Genomic DNA, 23,681 nt, shown 5'->3' with positions numbered 1-23,681 from the left:
AGGACCTTCCTCCCCCATCCACCTGCCTGGAAATTTAAGAGCTGACATGGAAGAGTCAGATTTAAATGAGCTGGCTTGAATCCTGCCCACACCTGCCTGCAGCTGTGCGCAGCCAGGCCCATGATTGATTTGCTGGGCAGCTGGGGGTGACCTGTCCTGAGCTGTGAACGCAGCCAGAGCCCTCTGCCTTAAAAACTCCTGGGGCCAAAGAGAGAGGCACCAATCTGGCACTGAGCTAAGTGACCTTGACCATGCTGCTGAAGGAATTCCCTACCACACTGCCACCAGCTTCCTGGGGATGCTGAGGGGCTGTTTAATTTTGTCTCTCACTCTTTAATTAAACACTAATCTCTATAGGACAGAGTTTATTGCTTGTGGCTTATCTCAGCATCTGTGGCATTATATAGAAACATCAACACCTCCACAATAATACCTGTCAGCAGGGCTGCCTCCTTCCCAAGGCACACACTCAAATCTTCCAGAACTTTACAACCATCACTGTCTACAGCAGGGGTATTACACGAGGTGCATCCAGGCTGAAAACAATGCAGGAACGTGGCTGCTCTTCTGTCAAGTGGTTCAGAGCAGCCAGCAGAGAAATCCCAGTGGCCTTACACTAACTGTGGAAGGACACGCAATAGCTGAGCTGACAAAATCAGAACGAGGTGCCCAGCTGGGACACAGTTACCTCAGCAGAATATTTCGGGATAAATCTGGATTGCAAAGCAACTTTGTAGCAGATCAGCACTTTAAATCACAGACTAAGTGCAGTTAAAATATGGTATTTAGAAGCTTTAAAATTAGGTTCACCACTCTGTGAAACTTTATGGAGAAGCTGAAAAATAGAAGGTTCACTCAGCTTTAAAATAAGCTAGTTGAAAAGGAGAAACAAAGTAAAACCAAGGAAAGTCTAGAAGTCTAAATACTTTTTCTTTCTTTTAACATCCTTTCCTCCACTTATCACAATGTCACCTTTCCACAGAAGGCTGGAAGTGCAGCATTATCCAATTTTTGCAAAACATCACACCTGAACAGGAGGTTTGCATCCACCTCTAATGCCACCAGAAGGATATAGGGGATATCTCTATTTCAACATCTGCCCAGGAGTCAGCACCCAGCCAGATCAGACTGGTCTGACAGAGAGCAGAACTCGGCCTTTACTAACTGCATAAATTTCCCTTTTCTCACCACACACCTTAACCCCAGCTAGTTGGGGATTAACTCCAACTTCTGTTAATCTTACACCAAAGTTGAAGAAACAATGAGTATTTTATAACATCCTAAAGAGCCTTCTTGGACTACCTGTAATAAATGCTGCTTAGGGCAGTGCAATCAACACCAGCAGCAGCCCAATGAAAAAAAGAGTGATACAGGCAGGGAGGCTGTGCGGAACATTTCTTAGGAGTAACTATATTAGTTATTATATATAAATACATATAGAAATATATACATATATCTATATCTATCTATTTATATATAAAATATTAGGAGCCAACCCAAGTCCTGGGTGAGGATGTCAGCTCTAAGAGGCAGTACCACATTCCCCTCCTCCCAGAAAACACCTGCTAATTCTGCAACTGTGCAGGGTGGGTTTGGACAGCACTAGCCTGTGCTGTGCCCCCATTAAATTATCTCAATACATCACAAGAGTTAAACTCATACACTCTGAGACTCTGTTTTTGCTTTTGTTTTGATTCATTAGTTAAAGAGGCACCCGTCTTAATTAAACTGATTAACACCCATTAGGTCTGCCTGCTCTGCTTTCACGTGATTTTCACTGTCACTTTTCTAACTGAGAAGGGAAAAGCTCAGCTCCTAGAACAAAGGTAAGTTACAAAAAATGCCTACACAGAGCAGGACAATCTAGTCCAGACAGGTATAATCAGAGCAAGTAGAAGGCTTCTGCTTATGCTGCTGCCTCTGGTAAGATTTCAGTGGTCAAATGTATTAAGAGCCTTGCCAGGGAAGAATTATTCACTTCATAGCTATTTTGTAAAAAATGCCATGTTTTACTATCAGTACTGTGTTAGGAATAGATAATTTTCAAGCCCAGTGTCGTCTTCCAACACTCCTTCATTTTGTAGAGAGCACTGTAGGCCCTGTGAGTGTCACAGCTGTGATGCTGCAGAATGAGAAGCTGCTCTGTGAAATCCTCCCAGCCTGTACCTATTTTGACAGAAACAGAACCTGGTCCTTTGCCTTTCCCTCTTTATTACTGATAAGCCTTGCTTGCAGCATGATCTTCAAAGGAGCTGCCATGTAGAAACACTGACATTTGGCAAGGGAAAGCTTCAGCCAGAATTATGATCTCATTTGCATATGTCTGTAACTGAGATATCTGAACAACAGAGTTTGTCAAGTAAACATGAACAGAGCACGATTCAATAAACCCTGTCTGTTATTAACCAACATCTGTGACTTTCACAAATTAAGCCCTACAGTAGATCACAAGGAGTTAGCAAAAAGGGAATGCAAAAATGCTAAACAGCACGAAAGACTACAGATAAATAACAATCAACAGTCTTACCACAGAGCAAGTCTCTGCTCAATTTCCTTGAGAAAACCAGTGTGAAATTTGTGCAAAGGTTCGAAGTTGGAGAAAATTAGATTTTTCAGTGTTTCAGGCATGCAATCTTCTTTACTCACTGCACTCTGAAACCACTACAAAGGAAAAAAAGAAGCAAAATTATCAGTGGGTGGAATGCAGAAGGTATGATCATTTTCTGTCTTTATGTACCTAACCCAAATACTCCTAACAGCTAAGCCAGCAGGGATCTTATTTATCTGGCACTAGGAACACAACCCAGACTATCCCTGACATTCCTGTGTGCTGAACTGGTGCTCTTATCAGAGATCAGACCTGCACAGCTGAAAAAGGAACTCCCTTCCCTTTCGCCATCACTGATCAAAACTTGAAAATTCTTTTCAAACCCAAACTGGTTAGTCAATACAAACTGAATCTGCAAATGCTGCAGGTGCAGGAGAAAGAGCATTACAATACTCTTGTAATTGTAAACAATTTTACAAGAAAATTTCTTGTAAAAAATTCAGAAAAAGTGAAAAAAAATATGCTCTGCATTTTCTTTTTGCCGAGTTTGGTCTGAAATGCCTTTGGCAGGAGTTGGCTCAGTGAGCACCCACGGCCCTGCTGCTGTGTGCACACAGAGGACACATCACTTGGCAAAGTGAGCAAGTGGAAGACACTGCTATCACAACACTGGAGTGGCAGTGACAGGCACTGTAAGGACTGTAACAGGCTCCTGCTCAGCCTTGCTCCAAATTCTCTTTATTTCACCCTAACAGACTATGGGTGACACAAGACCATTGGACTAGGCAGCTTGCCAAGGCAGTAATGCCTATTGTCTTCCACAGGGTAACACTGCTCACTCCTCACTGCCCTGAGGGGTTCCAGCTATCTGTGGTTGACTTCCAGCAGTGCCTAGAAGGCTGCTGGGACCACAGAACACTGTTAGAGCAGTCTTGCTTGACACTGCATCAGCTGGAGCTGAGCCAGAGCTGGGATAAAAAGAGATCCTTAGAGATCCTTCCCAAGCTTCCTTCTCCCCTGCTTTATCTCAGCACCAGGCAGAACTAAAGTTGAAGCTTGTCTACCAAGTCTCAAAATTCATGCACAGAAGTTGTTCCTTTTCCAGCTATGCTGGCTACTTGTTCACTTTCAGTGGCCTCCTGGGCCAGTAATTTGTGGACCACAGCTGACACACCTGCATGCTATCCATCAGGCCCACCCCTCTTGGTGATCCAGCAAATTCAAATCTGCCTGCCACAAGAATGAGAGGATGGGGTGGAAAATGGGCTTTAGCTCTGAAGAGCTACAACTTTTTGTTTCTGCTGCCGCTGGGTGAAATACTAGATGAGAACAGCAAATCTGCTGTTGAGACTACAGCAATGACTGCAGAACTGTCCCACAGAACCTGGCCTCTTCTCTCAGCAGGCTGGCTTCCCAAAAAGCAAGGGTAAGGAGCAGTGAGGCCACAGCTACCCTGCTGCCTGCAAAACCATGCTCTATTGGCTCTGTCTAAGCTGGCGTGTGATCAGCTGCATCTCTCACGTGGGATCCTGGAACAGAGAAGCAGCTGAGGAGCAAGTGTGTCCCTGGTTCCCAGCTGGTCCCAACACTTTCCCCTGAAGCATGTCCTCCTCACCACAACACTCAACACAGGAGTGGGCAATGCACCTCACTGCGTGATTTAAGAGCTGAGAGGTCTGGAGCTGCCCAAAATGCCATGAAGGGGTTTGGACCCAGTGCCATTCACAGAAAAATTATTATTTCAGACCAGATCTTGCACACATTATTCACGGAAGTGAAATAAGACTGTTGCTGTGTGTGCAAAGATGGCAGCTATTTGCCTTGGTGATTTTAACAATCACGCTCTGATCAGATGCTACAGATGAATGATTCATTTAACACACAGTTTCACTTTCTGAAAAATCAGAGGCATTCAAACAGGTACTCTGCAATATTTCATGTTAAATGGAGGGCGTTTAATACAGTAGAAAACATTTATCTGTGCCCCTAAGGAGCTGCTTCAGTTTTAAGAGAAGTCATTGAAAACCCACAGGCATTTTTAGTAATTATAACCACAAAGCATGAGAGCAAGAAAATATAAGTGAAGTGTGTCACAAGTTCCTCAACCTGATACAGTTCCTTAGTGCATGTTACTAACCACAGAGCAAACCTCTGCTCTCTGATTCTCGTGTTACTTCCTCCCTGGAGGAGAACTGCCCTGCACAGCAAAGAGTAACCTCAGTGCAGAATGTAACAGCAGCATGACGATGTTAAATGGAGCAGAGGAAACATTCCCCCTGCCCAGAGCTTCACGTGTTCTGTGAGTCAGGCTCAAGCAAACATACCGATGTGATGACTTCAAGGTCCTTCAGGTATGTTCGCTCCGTGGTGGCCACTTCCTTAGCAATGAAGTAAGCCTTCTCAGTTGGGAACCTCTGTGAATTGCAAGCACATTAGGTTTTCCTCTGCTTTTATGGAGAAAAAAACTGTAGATAATAAATCACAGAGAGAGTTACAAACCAGTGACCCTTGCTTGTGGTTATGCTGTGACTCATCCTTGCATGTTCCTAAGCCCTGAAGCCCTAAAAGCAACCCTTCCTTGCAAACACAAGAGAACAAGGACTTTCTGTGGGTTTTTGAGAGACTTCTTTTTCTGCTAAGATGATTTCTACTGCTTTGGGGTGCTGATGTTCCTTTCAGTTTATTTCTAGAGCAGGACATGTTGTGAAGTTCATGAAAAAATCCTTTGCAGGATAAATGACCATTTAAATCAAGTGTAAAATTTGACAAAACAACAAAAATTTGTGTCTGATTATTGTTAAGTTTTGTCATCATGATGGTAATCCACAGGAAAAATACTTCTGAAAAAAATTCAAACCTGTAAGATTTTCTTGGCTGGATAATCTAACAGTGGGAGAGGGGAAGGATTTTAGATTAGGCTACAGATTTAAAATTTCTTAATTCTGAAGAGCCAAAGGAACCCAGCTGATCTTCCTCTGTGTTGCTTAAGAAGTAAAAATTAAGAAAAAAACATCCATAGATATTTTTCCTTTGTTTTCTCCCTGAAGACAAATGATGCAGTGCAAACACTGTGAATGCCCTGCCCAGGGAGTCTATGTGGGCATTTCCCAGTCAGGATGCATCCCCAGGGAACCACCATCAGCTGGTGCACAGTCACTGGCTGCTCTGTCTTGGACTGGCACACAGAGTCCTGGCTCCATTAACCGAGTCTCCGATTTTCTTCTTCTCAAATTTCCTTCACACATCTTGCTAACTATGCACAGTGGGAAAAGAGATCTTCCTTACACAAACTCCCACTTTCCAGCAAAGCCATCAGAGTTTCTTTCTGCCTCTTGAGATGCTCCAAGAGGAGAAAAAAACAGCTACAGAAGGACAAGAGGAAGCTCTCTCACCCAGCAGCAGAGGAGGGATGAGCCAGCAGGCACCCAGAACAGCCCAGCTCACACAAACACTTTATCTTCAGAAAGCAGTTTTGGATGTGTTGCTTCCTTATGGTTTTGCTGCAATGATGGGTCTGAGCCAAGCACTCCCAGCTGATTGCTGCAGGCTGTGGCTCAAAGAGAGCATTTTCTACTCCCACAACCAGATGCTCCCAGTGGTGCTCCCAGCAGAGACAGACTGGAGAGCCTGGGTTGGATATTCCCACAACAGGCTCAAAACTGCTCCTTTTCTTTCTGTCACCTGGAAATTTTCTCTCCAGTGAGACAATGGAGCTGACTGTTTTGTTACAACAAACTTCCACTCCTTAAAAGCAAGTTCAGATTTATAGGAGACCTCATCCAAACAAGCTCCTGAGGTTCCCTGGAACCTCAGGAGCAACAGGAACAACCCAGATTTATCACAACACATCAGAGAGAAGAGAGACAAGGCCAACTTCATCCACCTTACCTTTCTTTTGACCTCTTCCTCATCATCAGCCCTGATGCATGACGGGTCATTCAGCAAAGGGCTGACCAAGGGAGATGACTGCTTGGCATCAGGGCTCAAGTTTGGAGATAAAGTCATATTTGCCACTGATGGTCCTCCTTGGGAATTGATGGAAAGCTCTGAAAGGTGAGGGCTGCCAGTCAGAGAACCTGCTAAGAAAAATGATAAAAGAGAAATCAATTAGGACAAGCTTTCTCAAAAAAGTACCACAAGGAGTTACAATCTTAAACTGCAGCATGTGAAATTATGCTACAAGACACAGCCACCAGGGTCCTCAAACTAGCCCAAATGGCCTTGAAGCCAGAGGAACTGCATCCACTTGCATTCACCATGGGACTGTTAAGTGTCTTAGCTGATAAAACTGGCTGAAATTACTGTCTCTGTAGGGAAGGAATCAAGGCACAGATGACTGAGCTGCAGTTCTTTACTGTGGGAGGGATGAGGCACTAGAACAGCTTGCTCAGGAAGCTGTGGCTGTCCCAGCCCTGGCAGTGCTGAAGGCCAGCCTGGATGGAGCTCTAAATAACCTGGTCTAGTGAAAGGTGCTCCTGCCCATGGCAGGGGGGTTGGAGCTAGGAGGTCTTTAAGGTCCCTTCCGACCCAGGACATTCTATGATTCTAAACATAAACTTCATATAAAACATTTCACCATTGCAATCCACTCTATAGAAAGAGAATAAATACAACAATACAGTTATTGTTCCAGGAGTGCCATTCTTGCCAGCAAGGTAGAACTTCAAACACTCAAATCAGTACTTCATAGGGAACTACAGGACAAGTTAGTACAAATTTAACTAGTTGAGGTCTAGAGAAAAAGGATGACTTTCTACAGAAATGTTGCTGCTAAGATCAGTCAGATCTAACATGAAGGGAGAAAACTACTAGTTCCCCAACTTCTACACACAACACGAGGATGTATATTATACCTTGTAGGTCTTTCCATGCTCCTCTGATTGTTTGGGATGGAAATGCTAGCATTACATTTACATAAGAAAAGCAATACTTTTAATGCACAAAGCATGACAATTTCATATTTTCACAGATATAAAATCCCATTTCATTTTGGATTAAAAATATTAAAGAATTAGACAATTAGTTACACTTCCATGGATTCGTGTACACTAGATTAAATTACTGAAATTAGCAAATTTTGTCTTCTGGGAGGCAGCCAGATTAATGACTGCACAGAAAGAAAGTTTGCCAAAAATGCCCAGTCTTCTCCCAGTAATCCCCTCCTCCATACATCTGACAATCTAAACCTGTTTTAGAAGAAGAATCTGTCATGTGGAAGAACATTTACAGTCTGTGCCATTTTGGCATCATACATTAAAATCCAACCAAAAAAAATGTGACAAGCTCTTGACTACCACAGCCAACAGGCTGTCTAAGATGAAATGTAAAGCACATACATCACCGTGTATAAATAGGGTCAAGTACAATTTACTATCATGTGATTATGTCCTCCCTAAATTATCATAGGTAAATGTTCCTGTTGCTAAAAAAGCACAGCTGAGATACTCCAGTAAATGTAATAAAAAATAAATATGATTAGGCCAGTAGTAGAACCTATTTATTTTCTGGAAGAACTCAAGCTTTATTGCTAGAACATGAATGTTTTCCAGTTCCAAACCAGTTCACGTTTATAAATCATTCCTTTGAAAAGAGAAGGAAAAAACAGCACAGTTATCAGTTTGCGTAATCATGACAGTTATGTAGCCTATTAAAAATCAAAGTCAAAGCATTATTTATCTTTGAAATAAAGATCTGTATTATTACAGCTAGCAAGAAAGGATTTACCAACAGTTTCACACTAATCAATGTTCAGTGAAATTTGAGAAAATGCCACAGCTTGTTACACAAATGTCAATTTTATTGACACTAGCACACAACTGTATACAGTATTTTCCAAAGAAATGGAATTCATCATTGAGAAATAGTGAAACAGATTAATAGCAAGGTTGTAAGGTTAAAAGTACTTAACTACATTACAAAAGACATAAGAAAAGTGATATCACCTCAAATGTGGAAACAAAGAAATTCTGGCACTATGTCTGTCATATGACAGCGAATAAATGATTTGCACCTCTGTGAGAAGTTCACAGCATTGTAGTCTAGGAGTTAAATAGCACCTATCTGTGATAGAAAGATACAGATATATTCACATATCTATCTACCTATCTATAATCCTAAAACTAAGCTCTGATGTACTGTAACTTTTATCAGTACAACTCAAGTATTTCAAACTACAAAATATCAAAAGGACAATGAATTAGAAAGACACCCTATCTTACAGTTGGAAGACATTAACCTGGGAAAAGTATTATGGAAAGTATCACAAAAAATGTGCCTGGTGGCTCACAGCACTGTGTACACACCCAACTGATAAAAGACTCTGCATGCCAATGCATCACTGACATTCTCAAAGTTATTTTGCAGCAAGCTGAAATGCTGCATCCTCCCTTTTAGTACCAATGTGGGCAGGAGCAGAGACCAAACCCAACCACCACCACCTACAAGCAAGAGCTCAGTCAGACCCCACCTGCCAATACATGGAACAAGTGAAAATTGAAACTAGTTATAATAAAGTGGCTGCATTATGAGAGGACCTCAAAATGTCCTTGCATTAGTACATTCTGGGGCCTAATTACAACCAACACAGCCACAGATATCAACACACTGGATGTTGCTCTGGGAAATGTGGGAAACAAGTTCGTTTTGGTGTGAAAAAATCAGTAAGCCATGAAGAAATGAAAATGGAGGTTCTTCCCTCCCCCATCACCAATCAGGACATGTGTCATGCTGATGGGTCACGGCAGTGCTGCAAAGCCACTTTCTCTTTTTCACAGAGGTGAGGAATAAATAACCTGAATTAACAAAGTGTTTCATCTGATCTCCTGCCACAGAAGAGTATATTCATACAGGCTCTACTCATCAACTACACACTGCAGAATATAAACATAAGCAGAAGGGAGAAGACCAATCCTATTTACAAGGTACCGAAATCCCTTACAATTTGCCCTAAAGGATTCATGGATTGACAAGTAATTATTAGCATATCATTTGCCAGATAGCAAATGCTACTGCACACTGGAGGCCTAAATGGTTTGCAGCTGGTAACATGGAATTGTCTTTGCTCATACTTCAAGTGATTTTTATTTAGATTCAGAATTGGGCCATCTTTCAAATTTAATGGAGTCAGCTGTATACACACAAATCAAGAGAAAGCACAAAAGAATTTTTATCTGAGGATTATTAAAGTGTACACTAAAATTACATCATTGGAGGAGTGGGTAGGAATTATTAAGCATGTGCTTTAATTATTTTTTAAGTATGGGTTTAAGAAGAGAAACCAACACTGGTTGATGACACTGGCAAATAACAAGAATGCACTTTACCGTGGCATGCCAGATTTTACCATCAATGCCAAAATACCTGGAGTGATTCTTAGTTCCACTGACACCAGAGAAAAGTGCTGCAGTAGTGAAGGTAACAAAAGAAGCAAAACTTAAGTGAAATCTATTCAAGACAGATTGAAATCTAACTTGGGGGAAAACATCTATGAAATGACAATGGCATTTTACATGGCCACAGGGCATGAAAGTGTGGGTTACCCTCCTGGTTTTACACGTGTCTCAAATCTCTCCCAACCAACATATATATTCCATGTGCTACACAAATAGAAGCCAGCAGCTAGAATCAAATACTTAACAGCTACACCCTTGTCAAAATACACATCAGTTGCTTGCTGCAGTTTGGGGGCAGGAAGGCACAGAGTGCTGGCAAGCTGTGGCTGCCCTGCCAGAGGGACAGGCTGGACTCTGCCCTCGGCCACCAGAGGCAATCCATCCCACTCACTGTACCTTGGATACTCTTGGCTCCTGTCACACACAGCTGTGAACCCACAGGGGCTGAGGGTGGTGCCCATGGAGTGTTGGGCTGAGTGACATTGCTGTAAGCATGGCTCATATCAAAGGAAAACCAGTTAAAATCAGTACTTTCCACATGATGAGGCAAGTCTCTCCCAGAGGTCAATTCACACCATAGGTGGCCTGAACTGCCTGCTGCCCGTTTGTTGACTACACAGGCAGCATGAGATGATTTGAAATCCCTGGTTAGAAACTAACCTAACAGGGGAGCTCCCCTCTTTGTGAGGGAGACAAATGGGATTCAGTGTATCCTGAAGATAATCCTCCTCCATTCCTTTTCTTCTGAAACTGCAGAATAACAAACTCAGGCCATTTAGTGTTCTGCATCTACTTCAAAAGGAACAGTTCCCATTTATACATAGTGTTTTTTTAACAGAGAGGAAGAGTACAGAAGTGTTAAGATGCCCATGGGAATGCTTCTTTTCTGTGGAGTACTGAGAAGTGATAATGACTCAATTATGGAAAGTGAGAGAAAACATTATTAAAGGTGACTGAAATTCTGCTGGAAAACTTCATGTACCGCTTAAGTCATCATCAAGTCAACTCTTGAGAGTTTTACTGTTCTCAAGGTTGTTATTATTACTATTAGAAATTTAAAACATATTAAGAGCCAGAAAAGCACCTTTCTCAATACCTGGAATGTTGCAGGGCTTATTCTCTCTTACTCCTACTCTGTGGCTTGCTCTGCAGTCAGGGGAGGTTTGTGACATCCATATCCCATCAACTCAACTTTAATGTCTGATCAGTGTTTTCTAAACTCCAGTCTGGCAGATGAAACCCAAGTTGTTTCCCCTTTCTCCTTGTCATTACTAAGCATATTACTTATGAAGGCTCTTTAATAAGAAAGTATCTGACAGAGCTGCCACTGCTGTGGCCACACAGTCAAGCTTAATTTTCCATTTGCACAGTGGTTGCATAGCTCTAATGTGCATCTAAATGTTTTGTTCAGAAAAGATATGTGGCATGGGGGAGAGATAGCACCAGATGAAGCAGCAGAAGTTTTCATATGCACTTCACCAATCACTAAAGTGATCAGATCAATCACCTCAGATTGAAGAAGAGTTCAATAATGGTGTCCATCCCTTCTCTCCCCAGCTGTGAACCAGGCACAGTCATGCTGCTGAAGAGTTATGGGATAGAGATTCTGCTCTGCTCTCCCTCAATGTAAGAAAAAAATCCCACTGGCTTCCAGAAAAGCTCAAGGGGAACCAGTTCATCAAGCTGCACTTCTCTTCCCCATTACACGAATCAAGCTGGAGCAGTGGATACAGTTTGTTAGTTTGAAAAGCAGTTACACAATAGCTGTAAATTAATGTACAAACATCCCTGAATGCAGTACCAAAGATTTTGAGGAGGAACAGGAATTAAAAACAAACTTGTGGAGAAATCCAATGTCACACAACTACTAACTCTGCCTGGCTTGAACAGGAGCTTGCGAGGAAGAAAGGTTCACTTTGATGTCACAGCTGCAAAATGCATGCCCACGGCAGTGAGTAGAATTTGGGAAAATGGTGCACCTTCTCAAGGAACCAATTTCCTCACATTTAGGACAAAGCATCAGCCAGCAATTGGACAGAACAATTAAACCAGTGACAGTTTTACAGCAAAATACCAGTTAGAATGAGTAAAAGCCTTCAGGTACAGGTGAAACTAAAAATAATAATAATAAAAAAATTAATTCCATGCATACACAGTTAAATGGCTTGACATGCTTATAGTCTCATCAAGCTTGGTGTTGGTTTAGTAGCCAGCAGCCTCTCCAGCTGGTAAAGGTCCATGCTTTATTGGTGTGCTGCAGTATTAGACAGCGGTGAGTGCGAAATCAGACAGTAACTGCTGTTGGCCTACATCAGGGTCTCCTTCCATGTTAAGAACAAAGAGTGAGCATTACAGTCTGGGGAGAATGCAAGGTCACTGGGCATCAGCCCTTTGTCTAGCCTTGATCTCTCCAGACAGAAATAGAGCGACCTACAGAAGGTTTTCCTCTTGTACCCAGGCTTAGGGTTAGTTTGCCTTTGTTTGCCTTTAAACCAACCGGACATAGTGCCACAACAGAATCGGAAACCTTCAGCCCCCATGTAAGCTAATGCCACAGCTACTGTCCATTCCAGCAAGACACCTCCCCAGGAGTGCAGTGATCCTGCTTACGAGCACACAGCCCGGACTGCTGCGTGCAGCCTTCATTAGGAATGAAGGGCACTGATTGTGGTCAGCGAATCCCAAATGCCCTGGAAAAGAGACCTGCTCCCCTCGCTCCCCTCTTCTCTTTTGCTCCCCAGCATGGTGTGGTTTCTCAGCCTGAGAGTCACAACCTGGTGAGGGTTTCCATTAGTTCTGAGGCGAGCAGTGCTCTGTGAGGCAGGATCACTGTAACAGGAGGAATCAGGTACTCCAAATACAAAATAGGCATTTCTGCAGTAAAAGGACATTGAGACAGTGCTCCAAACAATGCAAGGAACAGAAGATATACCATGCTTTGAGGATAGACAGAACATTGAAAAGGCTTTTTCTCCCAGAGAGGTACATGCTGACAAAACAGTGCATACAATGAAACAAAAAGTGTTTCTTTTTAAAAGGTATTAAACAAATGACAAAAATGAGAATGAAGTCCCCAGCATTGCCAATCTTAAAAATTAATTTTTACAATTGAGATTTATTTTAAAAAAATCTATGTATGTGTGCACACAGAAATCAGGAAAGGGCTGGGTAAGTGAACACTGCCAAGCTTATATACTTTTGTTAGTGGGCCCAGGTGATTTTTTTAGCGGGAAAGGGGAAATACAAGGATTCAGCGAATCAAATATTTTTAAGTGCCTCATGGAAAAGCAACAGACATGAGCTCTAACATTCTCTGAAATAAACAGAAAGATCTACCTCTGATCTTGCTGAAAACCATCAAAGGCAAAAGCCTGTTCTCTTCTCAAAACCAGATTTGCAGCATTTTAAAGAAAGCATCTAATCTAATTTTAACAAGCTTGGAAGCTCTTGAATCAGAAAGCATTCATTTTCCTTCAGCCTTCCATGCTCAGTCCGTGACAGCTGTATCATTACTGCCTTTAGACTTGATTTTTACCACTGTGAACTGTAGATTTTTATGGTTCTCAGGGGCCAAAACTTAAAAAAAAAATCATCAACGAAAATTACATCTTAAAACTCCAACCATTCTTGAGCAAACTATTTATCATTATGTCATGCAAATTTATGATCCTAAGGTCTTTACTCCCTTTACTGTAATAACACCACCATTATTTACACACATACTTGTGGAAAACGTGCCTGTGAATACATTGCTCAGCCAGGCACAAAGGATTTCCAGGTTTCATAACATTTAAAAGAAAGTGCTCACTGCTTTTAATAACAAACAACATAAACCAAGCTTATTCTACATGCTCTTTATAGAACACAGAATTAGAACAAAAGACAAAACACTCTGTAAAACTGCTACATGTCACCCAAACTAGGAATTTTGCTCCTATGATGCCTTTGATTTTTAAGTAGAAATTCTGTATTTAAAAATATCAATGGCACCACACAGCCTAACCATAGAGGAGGAACACAGAAGACACCTTTGCTCAGGATGCACATGTTGCACAATAATTATTTCCCTTACAAATAAGTAACTAAGATATGTGCCTTTGTCTAGGCATACTTCAGTAACTATAGAAACTAGAGAAACAGAAGAGGAAAAATCTTGCTGATGTCAGTTTCCTAGGATTTAAATTTCCTTCCTTTCTAGAACCTGACAGTACAGGCAAAAATTTTTCCTGATGTAGCTTGACTGAAACCAGAGTCCACTGCTACTCACATTTGAGAAAAGTTACATACCAGGTGATGTGAGCCTTGGTCCTCAAGATGTTAACACTGTGCATCTGCCACCTACTATCAGAAGACCCACAACCATCACCACCACCAAGTAGGGGACACCAACAAGCAGCTGGATTTCTGAGAAAAGGACTCTTCTCCTACCACTTGTGTCTGACAGCAGCTAACAAAAGAAAGGCCTACATATTAAAAATTGTTCCAGAAGATTCGATTTCCCTCATATATTTAGGGTTTCTCTTATTATTTTATGGAGAAGAGGATTGATCATCTAAATGAAGAGGAAAGAGATGAGCTAAAGTATACAGAAGCTGCCTTAGGAAACTACACTATTCAGAGAAAGAGAGAGAAGCATTACTGGAAGACTAAAAAGGATTTTGGCTTACTTCACTTTTTTACATGCTTGAACAGAGAACCTCTTTCTTCACACTCACTGCTCTTTCCAGCTGGTGACAACCATGCTGCTGAATGACAGGGATTCTCCAGTGATGCACATTTCTGTGCACAAGGCTGTGACACCCAACTTCCTCAAACATGTGTGGAAGTCAGGAAAAACTTTGATTGGTAATTAGTTTTTCGTCATTAGAAGTTAAATTGCAGCAATTAAAATTTCATTCTAAAGTCACCTCTGACAGCAGTCCAATGGCTCATTAAGACAAATGAGATTAGTTAAACAAACATGGAATTTGACAGAATTTATAGGTCAGGCATCCTTTTTTCTGTTAAAGAACTGTTCCAGAAATAACCACACTTCATGCTAATTGCATGTAGATCATACCAATGAGATCTGAATCACCGGTTTTACCAAAATTCAAAATTGGGTCTGCTTCATCAGTTCAACTGATCAACATAATTCTTGCTCTTTCTACTGGGACTTGGAACTCACAAAAAGAGTGGAAAGCACATTATGCCAAAAGGGAACTGCAAATAAATAGGGCTAGATATTTTTTTGTGTGCTTAAGATGTTTTTTATTCTTCTTCTTTTCCTTGTCTTCCTGGAGCTCCCCAGAAGAAACTTCTAGTGATTACAGAGACTCTGTATTTGTGTGCTTATCATGGACTGAAGAGGACAGAATTTAAAACATCTCTGCTTCTTAGTGAAGAAAAGAAAGGGGCTCATAAAGAGCTATTAGATCTGTCTCATCCATTTTCTATTTGACTTTCTCTGGTCACCACCAAGTACTTGCATGTACAGACAGAGAGGTCAGAACAGGAACTTCTGGCATGAATGCCCTTGCTTCAGAATGAACAGAGCTGCTTCAACTAATAAAAGCCTCACTGCAAACAAAAACCTGTCCTACAAATATTCAGGGGAGAAAATACAGGTCCCAAAGCAGTCTGGTCAAGTAATACTAGCCCCATTTAGTGAACTAATTCACAAACCATTGGTTTTTCACTCTTTACTGGGTTCTACTGATTACAGTCAACATTACCAATGCTGCTCTGTGGAGCAAATTCTTTCTAGTTTTGCAGGCCCTTTAATCTTGAAGAAAACTAATAGACTGATACAATTTTTTAAACTATTGATATGCAATTCTTTCATTATGCTCATATGCCTATAACTAGATCTGTATAGCTCATATAAGGTAAATGAGAATGGAGCAAACCTAAAAACTTTCAGTCACATGTTGACATTTTTTACCTATGAGAATTTCTCTTTAGTTTTTCTTGATATAACTTGTATTCAGTGTGCACTGCAATGGTTAGTGGGGTTGTGCCTGTTAGGCAGGCTATGAGCCAGGGGTGACATGGCAGCATTTGGTGTAAATCATCTTCAGAGAACACTCCTCTCTGCCTTATACAAGGAGTATGTTTGCTAGGGGATTAAACTGTAAACAGTGCAGTCTAGGCCATTCAGATATCAATTACCCAAAGCTCCATACCTGGAATATCCTATGTAGTTCTTGGCTCCTACAACAACTTGCCACTCTCCATCTTTCCTTCATCTATTTATTCACAGATTTCATATCCTGGGTCACCGAGGAAAACTAGATTCTAGGAAAGGCTGTCATGAAAAAAAAAATTCCAGAAGATCCCAAGAGGAGATCACAAATTTGAGCTGCTGCTGAATAGGAGAAACCTCAAAATTGTCTGACATGACCCTTCCACTGCCATTGTAGAGCATGGCTGATTGTGGTTAAGTAGTTGGAATAGCAAAGAATTAATTTAATTAAAATGAGGGGTTCTTATCCAGAGATTACCTAGATCTGCACATTATTACGGACAAAACCCTAACTGCTTTTGCAACTCACCTCCATATTTACCCAACTACATGGACAGAGCTGAATTCATCAACCCAACAAGAGGCTTCTTCCACATCCTCTGGAAGACAGGAGATGGGTGATGCAGGACTATACAGTTCAGACTTGACATAGATGCTCAATCTCACCGGGACTCAGCAGCCTTATCTGTACCAACTGCCTAAGGATACCTGGGCACTTGGTGAGTTTGGGACAGAAAATTCTCCATAATTGACAATAAAAATTTTAGAATGGTGAATCAAAACTACCATCAGCCACATTCTAAAATCTACTGGAATTGGTGGGAGAATCTGGTAGTTATTACTCTGTCTGTAACTACCTGCTATAGTTGAGACAAAGGTATGCTTAGATCACTGCTGTTGCCCTGTGTATTCCGATTAATAAATGTTTGTTAATAAGTGTATTCAGATTAATAAATAAATAAACAACAAACTAGAACTGACAAACTCCTCTTGCCATGGGCACTTTGTGAGCCAGGACAAGAATTCCCCCACCTCATCTCATTTGCAGCCTTGCCCTAAAGGTTTCTGCTCTTTTTCTGCAAGGTCCTTTTGATTGTCCCACAGAAACAAATTCCCAGATGAACTCTAAGTGGCCTGATCCTATTTAAAAATATAAGTTTAAAACTCCTGTCTCACTTCACCATTCTTGGCAAGGGCTCAGACATGAACCACATGTCTGGTGGAGGAATTTGGCCCACAGACTGCTTTAATTACAACCTTGTCTGCTGATATTGAACGGAGCTTCACTGGCATTAGAATGCTGCAGAAGTAATTAATCCTAAATGAAATTATTTCCTATGTCATTTATAAACTTTACTTCTTTTAACTGGAAGAATTCCATGTGTTGAAACAACAATTACTTCACCATTCAAAGCTGAAAAAATGTCAGAAGACAGAAAACTCCTCATATTGCACTTTTGAGGATAATATTGAAGAGGGAAAATAAAAGCTGTTGAGATACTTTATTAGCAACTAGGCTAACTCCAGCTACCCAGTGGGTCTGTCCTTAAAAGTTTAAAATTTAATGTCTTTGTAGGCATATGAGAGAAGAATCAGGCCTGGAAACAGTATCTGAAAGGATGCAAAATAGCAAACACTACTTATAAAATTTTATATTCATTTAAATCCAAAGTGAATGTGAAATCTTTTTAAAGTAGCAGAAATGACTGTAAATCCTTTTGTGGAAAATCCATTACCTGAACTCTAATTTTACTGGCTAATGAAGCAATTAATTCATCTGTTCAAACTGCTATTACTTTACTTTATACCTACTGATACTTTTCCTGCACAGGCAATAAAAAATAAATCAAAAGAAGAGTCATGCACCCAGTCCCCCATGCTCACACTATTTGCTGATGCGAGCTTCAACTACTTATATTTCATCTTATATATTGTGAACTTCAAGGCAATTATTTTACAGCTATTCTAAATCCAAAACACAAACAATCCTCTTTTAGAATCATATACAAGCAAGCTTCTCCCTAATTATCAATCTCACTGTTTGTAGACTCATGCTTTTAACTACAGGAATAAATGAGAGTATTCCCTGTCCCCAGAATATCAGTATCTAAAGAGATGCTTTAAATGATTCATGCTCAAGAATGAGGTATCTAATCTCTAAGAAAACCAACACTCTAAAGGAGGTGAGAGAGTTAATACTTATATTTACACAAAGATATATTTTACTTTCAAAACAGTATATAACAACACATGTCTAACTACTAGGTATATAATAGGTATATTTTTAAATATCCTTCATTCAGATTAAACTTTGTTAAAGTGTGCATAGACCAAGGCATTAGAAAAATTAAAAAGACTTCTTATTTTATAATTTCTGTAAAAACAATCTTGAAAATTTTTATATTGTCTAAATTTACAAAGTCCTTTAACTTTTTCATCAGTACTTATGTGAATGGATTAATCATTGCTGCATGCATGAACTGCATGACGCAGATCACTGAGAGTGACCTGCAGTTCAGTCAATGCTATTGTTCATCAGTTAAAATTCTGGGATTTATTTTCACTCTTCCACAAGAAAAATATATAAAAGTTAAAAATAAGGCCAATTATAAAGAGCACACCTTGTCTCCCAGCACTATTAACTGTAGAACAGTTTCCATAAAGAGGACCTTTCATCTGGATTTTCTTTCTTAACTTGGAGAAACTAACATCAGATTTTATTAGGATACCCTAATTCTCAATAGTTCTAGCCCGTGGAAAGGAAGTATACACAGAATTAGTCTCTTTGTCCTTCTGCCCATATCCACTCTATGGACAGAACAGAAGACCATCACCCTGGAGCACAGTTACTCCCATCATTCTCTTGTCAGGGGATGAAAAATTTCTGAGGTGGCACTACTAAAAAAGTAGCCTATGACAGAATAATTTGATCCTTCACAGATAAAGATTTTTTGTGATCAAAGCAAAAAATAAAACAGCCACCATCTCCAAAACAACCACCACAGAACTTGGATGTCTCTATAATAATTGCACTGAAAGTATAAGCAATTAAAAAAATTCTTGCAATATATCTTTATATTTAACTGATAAAGGATAGAAAGGATTGCCTTGCAAGTAATACTCATTTCACTCTTCATTAGAGCTGTTTTGATCAAAGTCTTTTTCACTTGAAATGTATCTTTCATCCTGTTCTTTTTCTTGCCCAAGGAAGAGTTTGGCGTTTCAAAATCTCCATCATCAAATCACCCTGTTTAACCCACTGAAGAAAAAGACAATACTGAAATTTTATACATGCCTGATATGTACCCTCAGTTCATCAGATTACAAAATGAGTTATGAAGAAGAGTAGATCAGACACATTCTTGCTATGAAAAAAAATTCCAGCATATTTCAAGATTTCAACAAGTCCTGGTCTTGAATATCAAGCTGCCTGCATTTGGCTGCAATTTTTTTTTCTCCTAACTCTGTTGAGGCACTCGTAAGTTGCTCTCCTTATATGGAGAGAAGAAGATTGTTACAGACATATAAAAGAGCACAATGTACCAACTCGGTTTGATTGTTTGTTTTGTCAAAATAACTAGTCAAATATCAAAGCAGCTACAACATGTATCTAAAACAAGACTTCACACAAAGAAGAGGAGAGTGTTATTAAGTCTTAGAGAGGTACCTAAATCAGTAATTACTTTCCTCTCCTCCTGCCTTTCAGAGGAGATGCAAACTGTTAAGCATCACTCAGACTTATTATTGTGTTCTAGCATCCTTTCCCTCTGGCTGGCCTGTACAACAATAATGTCTGAAATAGCCCATGCACTTGAAATTATCACCAGCCACTCATCATGAGTCCCAGGAGATGCAATCACACTGCTGAGCAACCACAGCATCCCCTGGTCTCACACACACTGGTGCCTAGCAGCTGAAGACCTGCACACCATCTTCATCACTGAGGCCAACAGACACGTCCTCCTCTACCTCCTCATCCAGCTGAAGGCTTCCAAAGGAGTATTTATTTCTAGGCATGGGAGAGGAGCTCAGCACAACGGGGTTGCCAAACACCAGGGGGTGAGTGAAGGGATTAATGACTTCTGAGTCAGAATCACTGGATTCTGTCCCACTGCTGGTGGAGCCCTCCATCATCTGGATGGCAGCCATGTGATCCATCATGCCACTGGCACGCAGCGACTGCATCACTGGGCTCTGCTTTGACTGTGCCCCAGCTGCCATACCATTGGCCATCATCTTGCCTTCTGGAGAAGACATCTTAGCCACCCCACCTCCTTTGCAGTATCTCTCTGATCTATACTCCTGCCCAGGGGTTGAGGCTATCTGGCTCAGGATAAACGGATCTGTAACTGACTTATTGCAGAGATTATGGGTTTTCTGTGCCCGAGGCCGTTGAGAACCTGGAGAATATCTGCAATAGCCATGGCAGTTAGTGGCATGGCTGTCCTCCTCCCCAGTCCTCACCCTGCAGTCGTGCCCATTTTCTGAGACATAGCCCTGAGAGCCAGTTCTACTCAGGCTCATGTTAGGGCTGGACTCTTTGCTGCTGGGCGGCAATGGAGTGGCCAGCGGGCTACGGCTTCCTGGCCCTCGGAACATTTCATCAACCAGAGAGCTATGCCTTGGCATCCTGGGGCTTCCCCCCGTGTAGAAGGAGAGATTAGCTGTGTTATCATCAAGGTACTCTTCAGAGACATACTGGGAAGACTTTAGAGAAGCTGAGGAGTCCCTATATCTAGGTCTATTGCGATTTTCGTCTCTGTAGTGAATATAGGCACCACTGGTCAAATCACCCTCATAATTGTCATTTGTTTGGGAATATGACCGGGTTATTTGTCCTCTGAGGAGATCATACTCGCTATCTACATCACTGCAGTCAATGAAAGGAATGGAGGTGCTGCTGCCATGAGCAGCCCTGGAAGCTGGACCTGTGCTTGGCTGCTGTGATTGAGGTCTGTTCTGCTGCATCCTATCCTTAGCAGGCTCCTCTTCTTCCTCCACTGCTGAGACCACTGCTCCATCCACCTTTCTGCCTTCCTTTGGACTCTTCTTCACGGAAGGGCTCTTGTGCTGTCCGGTGTCTTCTGTTGAAGATTTCAACTCCTTCCCTTGCCGGCAGCTCTGCACTGCTGCAGCATCATTGCTGTCTCCATAGGCTCTAGCAGTCTGGAAAGATAAGAGAGGGAGGGCAAGGGGGACACAAAGGGAAGGACAAAAGGGGAGGGAGGGTGGGAGGGGAGAGGTTTGGGAGGGATGGGAGCCAGAGGGAAAAGGCCGCATGTAATTACACACCAGAACTTCACATCTATAGCAACATAGGAGTCTCTTGGAAAGATAAGAGGTAACCCAAGCCTTAAAACTAATTGGAATTAAAAAAAAAAAAAAGAGGTTTCTGATCTGGAAGAACAGAAAAATTCATAGGCTAAACAAGGGAAAAGAAGGCATACAGTGCAGTGATAATGTAAAAAGGGCTATTTGAGGAGTTTCCATGCTCTAAGGCAGCCACTAACACTCTAAAAACATCAACCAGTGCACATTACTCTGAGAACCTGGAGGAAAAGATAAAAACATAAACCAAATTCTGCATAGCCTACTTAGACACACTAAAAAAGTCAAGTGTGGGCTTCTGAGCACCCTACATTCACTCCCTGGAGCATAGCTGCCACTGGCTCATACGCTGGCTTTTCTGCAGACATCTGCCCAGCAGCCATGCTCCATCTACCTGAGCTTGTCTCAGCAACATTAAAATGCTACAAGCTATTTGAAATGGGCTCCATCTATAACAAAATTCTCTAAAGTTCCTAAATTTGCAGAAAGGAGAGAGCCTGTGAATATCAAGTGGAAGTGATGCATAGAAGGTGAAGGTTCAGGTGGCATTCTTAAATGCATTAACCTAGTAGCTCGCTCCTGACATTTTAAACTCTACCTAACATAAGGTTATGTGATCAAAGGTTCATCTCCACAGAAAACACTGGCAAGTGCAGAAACCACAACAACCAAGTCAGGAAAATGAAGCTTCCTGACCTGTCTCCTCTAGAGGCTGTCCCAAGAGAGCCATCAGCCTAAATGTTGTGTGTGTTTGGGATGCCAGCAACTGGAGAAACCAGAGCCAAAGAGTGTGAGGCCACTGGCACTGTCTGTGCTTGTGGGAGTGCTGTTTTCTGTGTTTATATGTGTGGCCATGTGTTCATGCTCTGTATGTGTGCATTCACGTGGGTGCCTAGAGTGAATACATGCTCAGCCCCACTGGGACCTGGGAACCTGAGCTGCTGCAGCCTCACCACCACTGACTGGGCTTTTGGACTTGTGAACTCCCAGCACACAGCAGCTGTCAGCATGAGATAAATATATATGGTATCTGCCAGAGCTAATGGCTTAGAAGGCCAGAGGTGCAGTTTTTCTGAGGAAATAATTGTTCTCTTCCCTGGTTAATACCTGGTTAACACTAACCTAACACCTTGAAACGGGCAACCAAGACCTCTCAGCAAAGAAAAGTAATTACACTTTCCCCAGATGCAATAGCCAGCTACAACCAAGGGCCCTGGCAGCAACACTGAGGGTTGCAATTTTTCAGATGGTCATTAGTACAGCTCAGACAAGCTTACTATTTATATTTGTCTGCTTGTCTGAAAGCAATGCTGTTTCACTCAGCAGAACCTAAAGCTTATGACACCCAGGGTTCCTTAGCTCCCAGCTAAATGGTAAGCAAGCAGAAAACTATGCTCCTAGGGTTTTAAAACAGCAATCAGTGGAGAGTAATCTAACAAGAAATGTTTCAAAGGATTTCATTTCCAGGGTTTCATCAACATCACTGACTTGTTTTGGCACCTCTGTATGCTGTTCTGAAGGCTGTGCAGTCAGACTCCTGATGGAATGAATCTTGCTGTGTTTCCTGGAGATAAAAGGAAAATCACATAAAGAGCTATTTCAGGTTTTTTTCCTACAAACAGGAATCAAGAGACATGCTTTTAAAACAAAACCTTTGAATAACAGCTTTCATAAAATTTTGCTTCAAAACAGATTAACATTCCTCCTTTCTGTAAAATTTTAATGTGCTGTGTATTGCAAACATACCACTGTAAGGGAAGGGAGAAGCACTGAAGCAAAAATGGTCTACCAGGTAAACATGAATCATAAGCAATGAGCTATTGGCATGGTCTTTGTGGCATTTTGGTCATTACATTCAGCTCACCATGAACATGATGAGTTCAGACAGAACTGCTCTGGCAAGCTAAAAGACTTTCAGTTTCCCTTGAGCTTGGCTGTACTTTTTCTTATGTTCAGTTTTACTCTGAGCTGAATATGTCTGTTCACACACATTAACCACATCCCAACAAAGAGGGGGCAAATCAAACTGGGAGAAAGTTACCTGTGACAGCAGGATGTTCATTGCTGAAAAACAGATTGAAGACTACTGATTTTAAGAGAACTATAAATTATGAAACTTTTGCCAAAACATGCAGGACCACAGGATATTACACACGTGATAAACAGTCAAACCAGCAGAGAAGGAATTTTTTTCCTTGGACTGGTGCCAAGATCTCAGACTATAACCACCTGGAAATCATGACTTTTCTTGGATTTAACATATAATAAATTTATAATAATAAATTTATTTCCTCTCACCTTTCAAACTGCACTTTTTTGTGCCCTCCTTCCTTAACATAGTCAAGAACTTGCTTCTGGGTCCGACCACTGGAAGAAAACCAGAGTTAAAATACTTAATACAATATAACAC

General features: G+C 41.3%; 1 protein-coding gene across 5 annotated transcripts in view; it reads right to left on the bottom strand.

The window, feature by feature from the left end:
• The window catches only part of FARP1 (FERM, ARH/RhoGEF and pleckstrin domain protein 1), a 200,819-nt gene that overhangs the window by 25,270 nt on the left and 151,868 nt on the right, over positions 1-23,681 (bottom strand). For 2 of the 5 annotated variants that reach the window (XM_054272214.1, XM_054272215.1), the window contains exons 11-16: positions 23,570-23,638; positions 22,760-22,835; positions 20,872-21,109; positions 6,437-6,627; positions 4,873-4,962; positions 2,528-2,661 (exon numbers count right to left, since the gene is read on the bottom strand). In XM_054272214.1, coding sequence (XP_054128189.1) covers positions 2,528-2,661; positions 4,873-4,962; positions 6,437-6,627; positions 20,872-21,109; positions 22,760-22,835; positions 23,570-23,638 — 798 coding nt within the window. The remainder of the gene's footprint in view (positions 1-2,527; positions 2,662-4,872; positions 4,963-6,436; positions 6,628-20,871; positions 21,110-22,759; positions 22,836-23,569; positions 23,639-23,681) is intronic. The other 3 variants (XM_054272216.1, XM_054272218.1, XM_054272219.1) reach the window with 3 other exon arrangements.

This window comes from Melozone crissalis, unplaced genomic scaffold (assembly GCF_028551555.1).
Source record: "Melozone crissalis strain CALT ecotype California unplaced genomic scaffold, PUWL_Pcris_2 ptg000013l_1, whole genome shotgun sequence".
NCBI classification, from domain to species: Eukaryota; Metazoa; Chordata; class Aves; order Passeriformes; family Passerellidae; genus Melozone; species Melozone crissalis.
The sequence above is the reverse complement of the archived record's forward strand: the minus strand, read 5'-3'. Positions and strand labels throughout refer to the sequence as shown.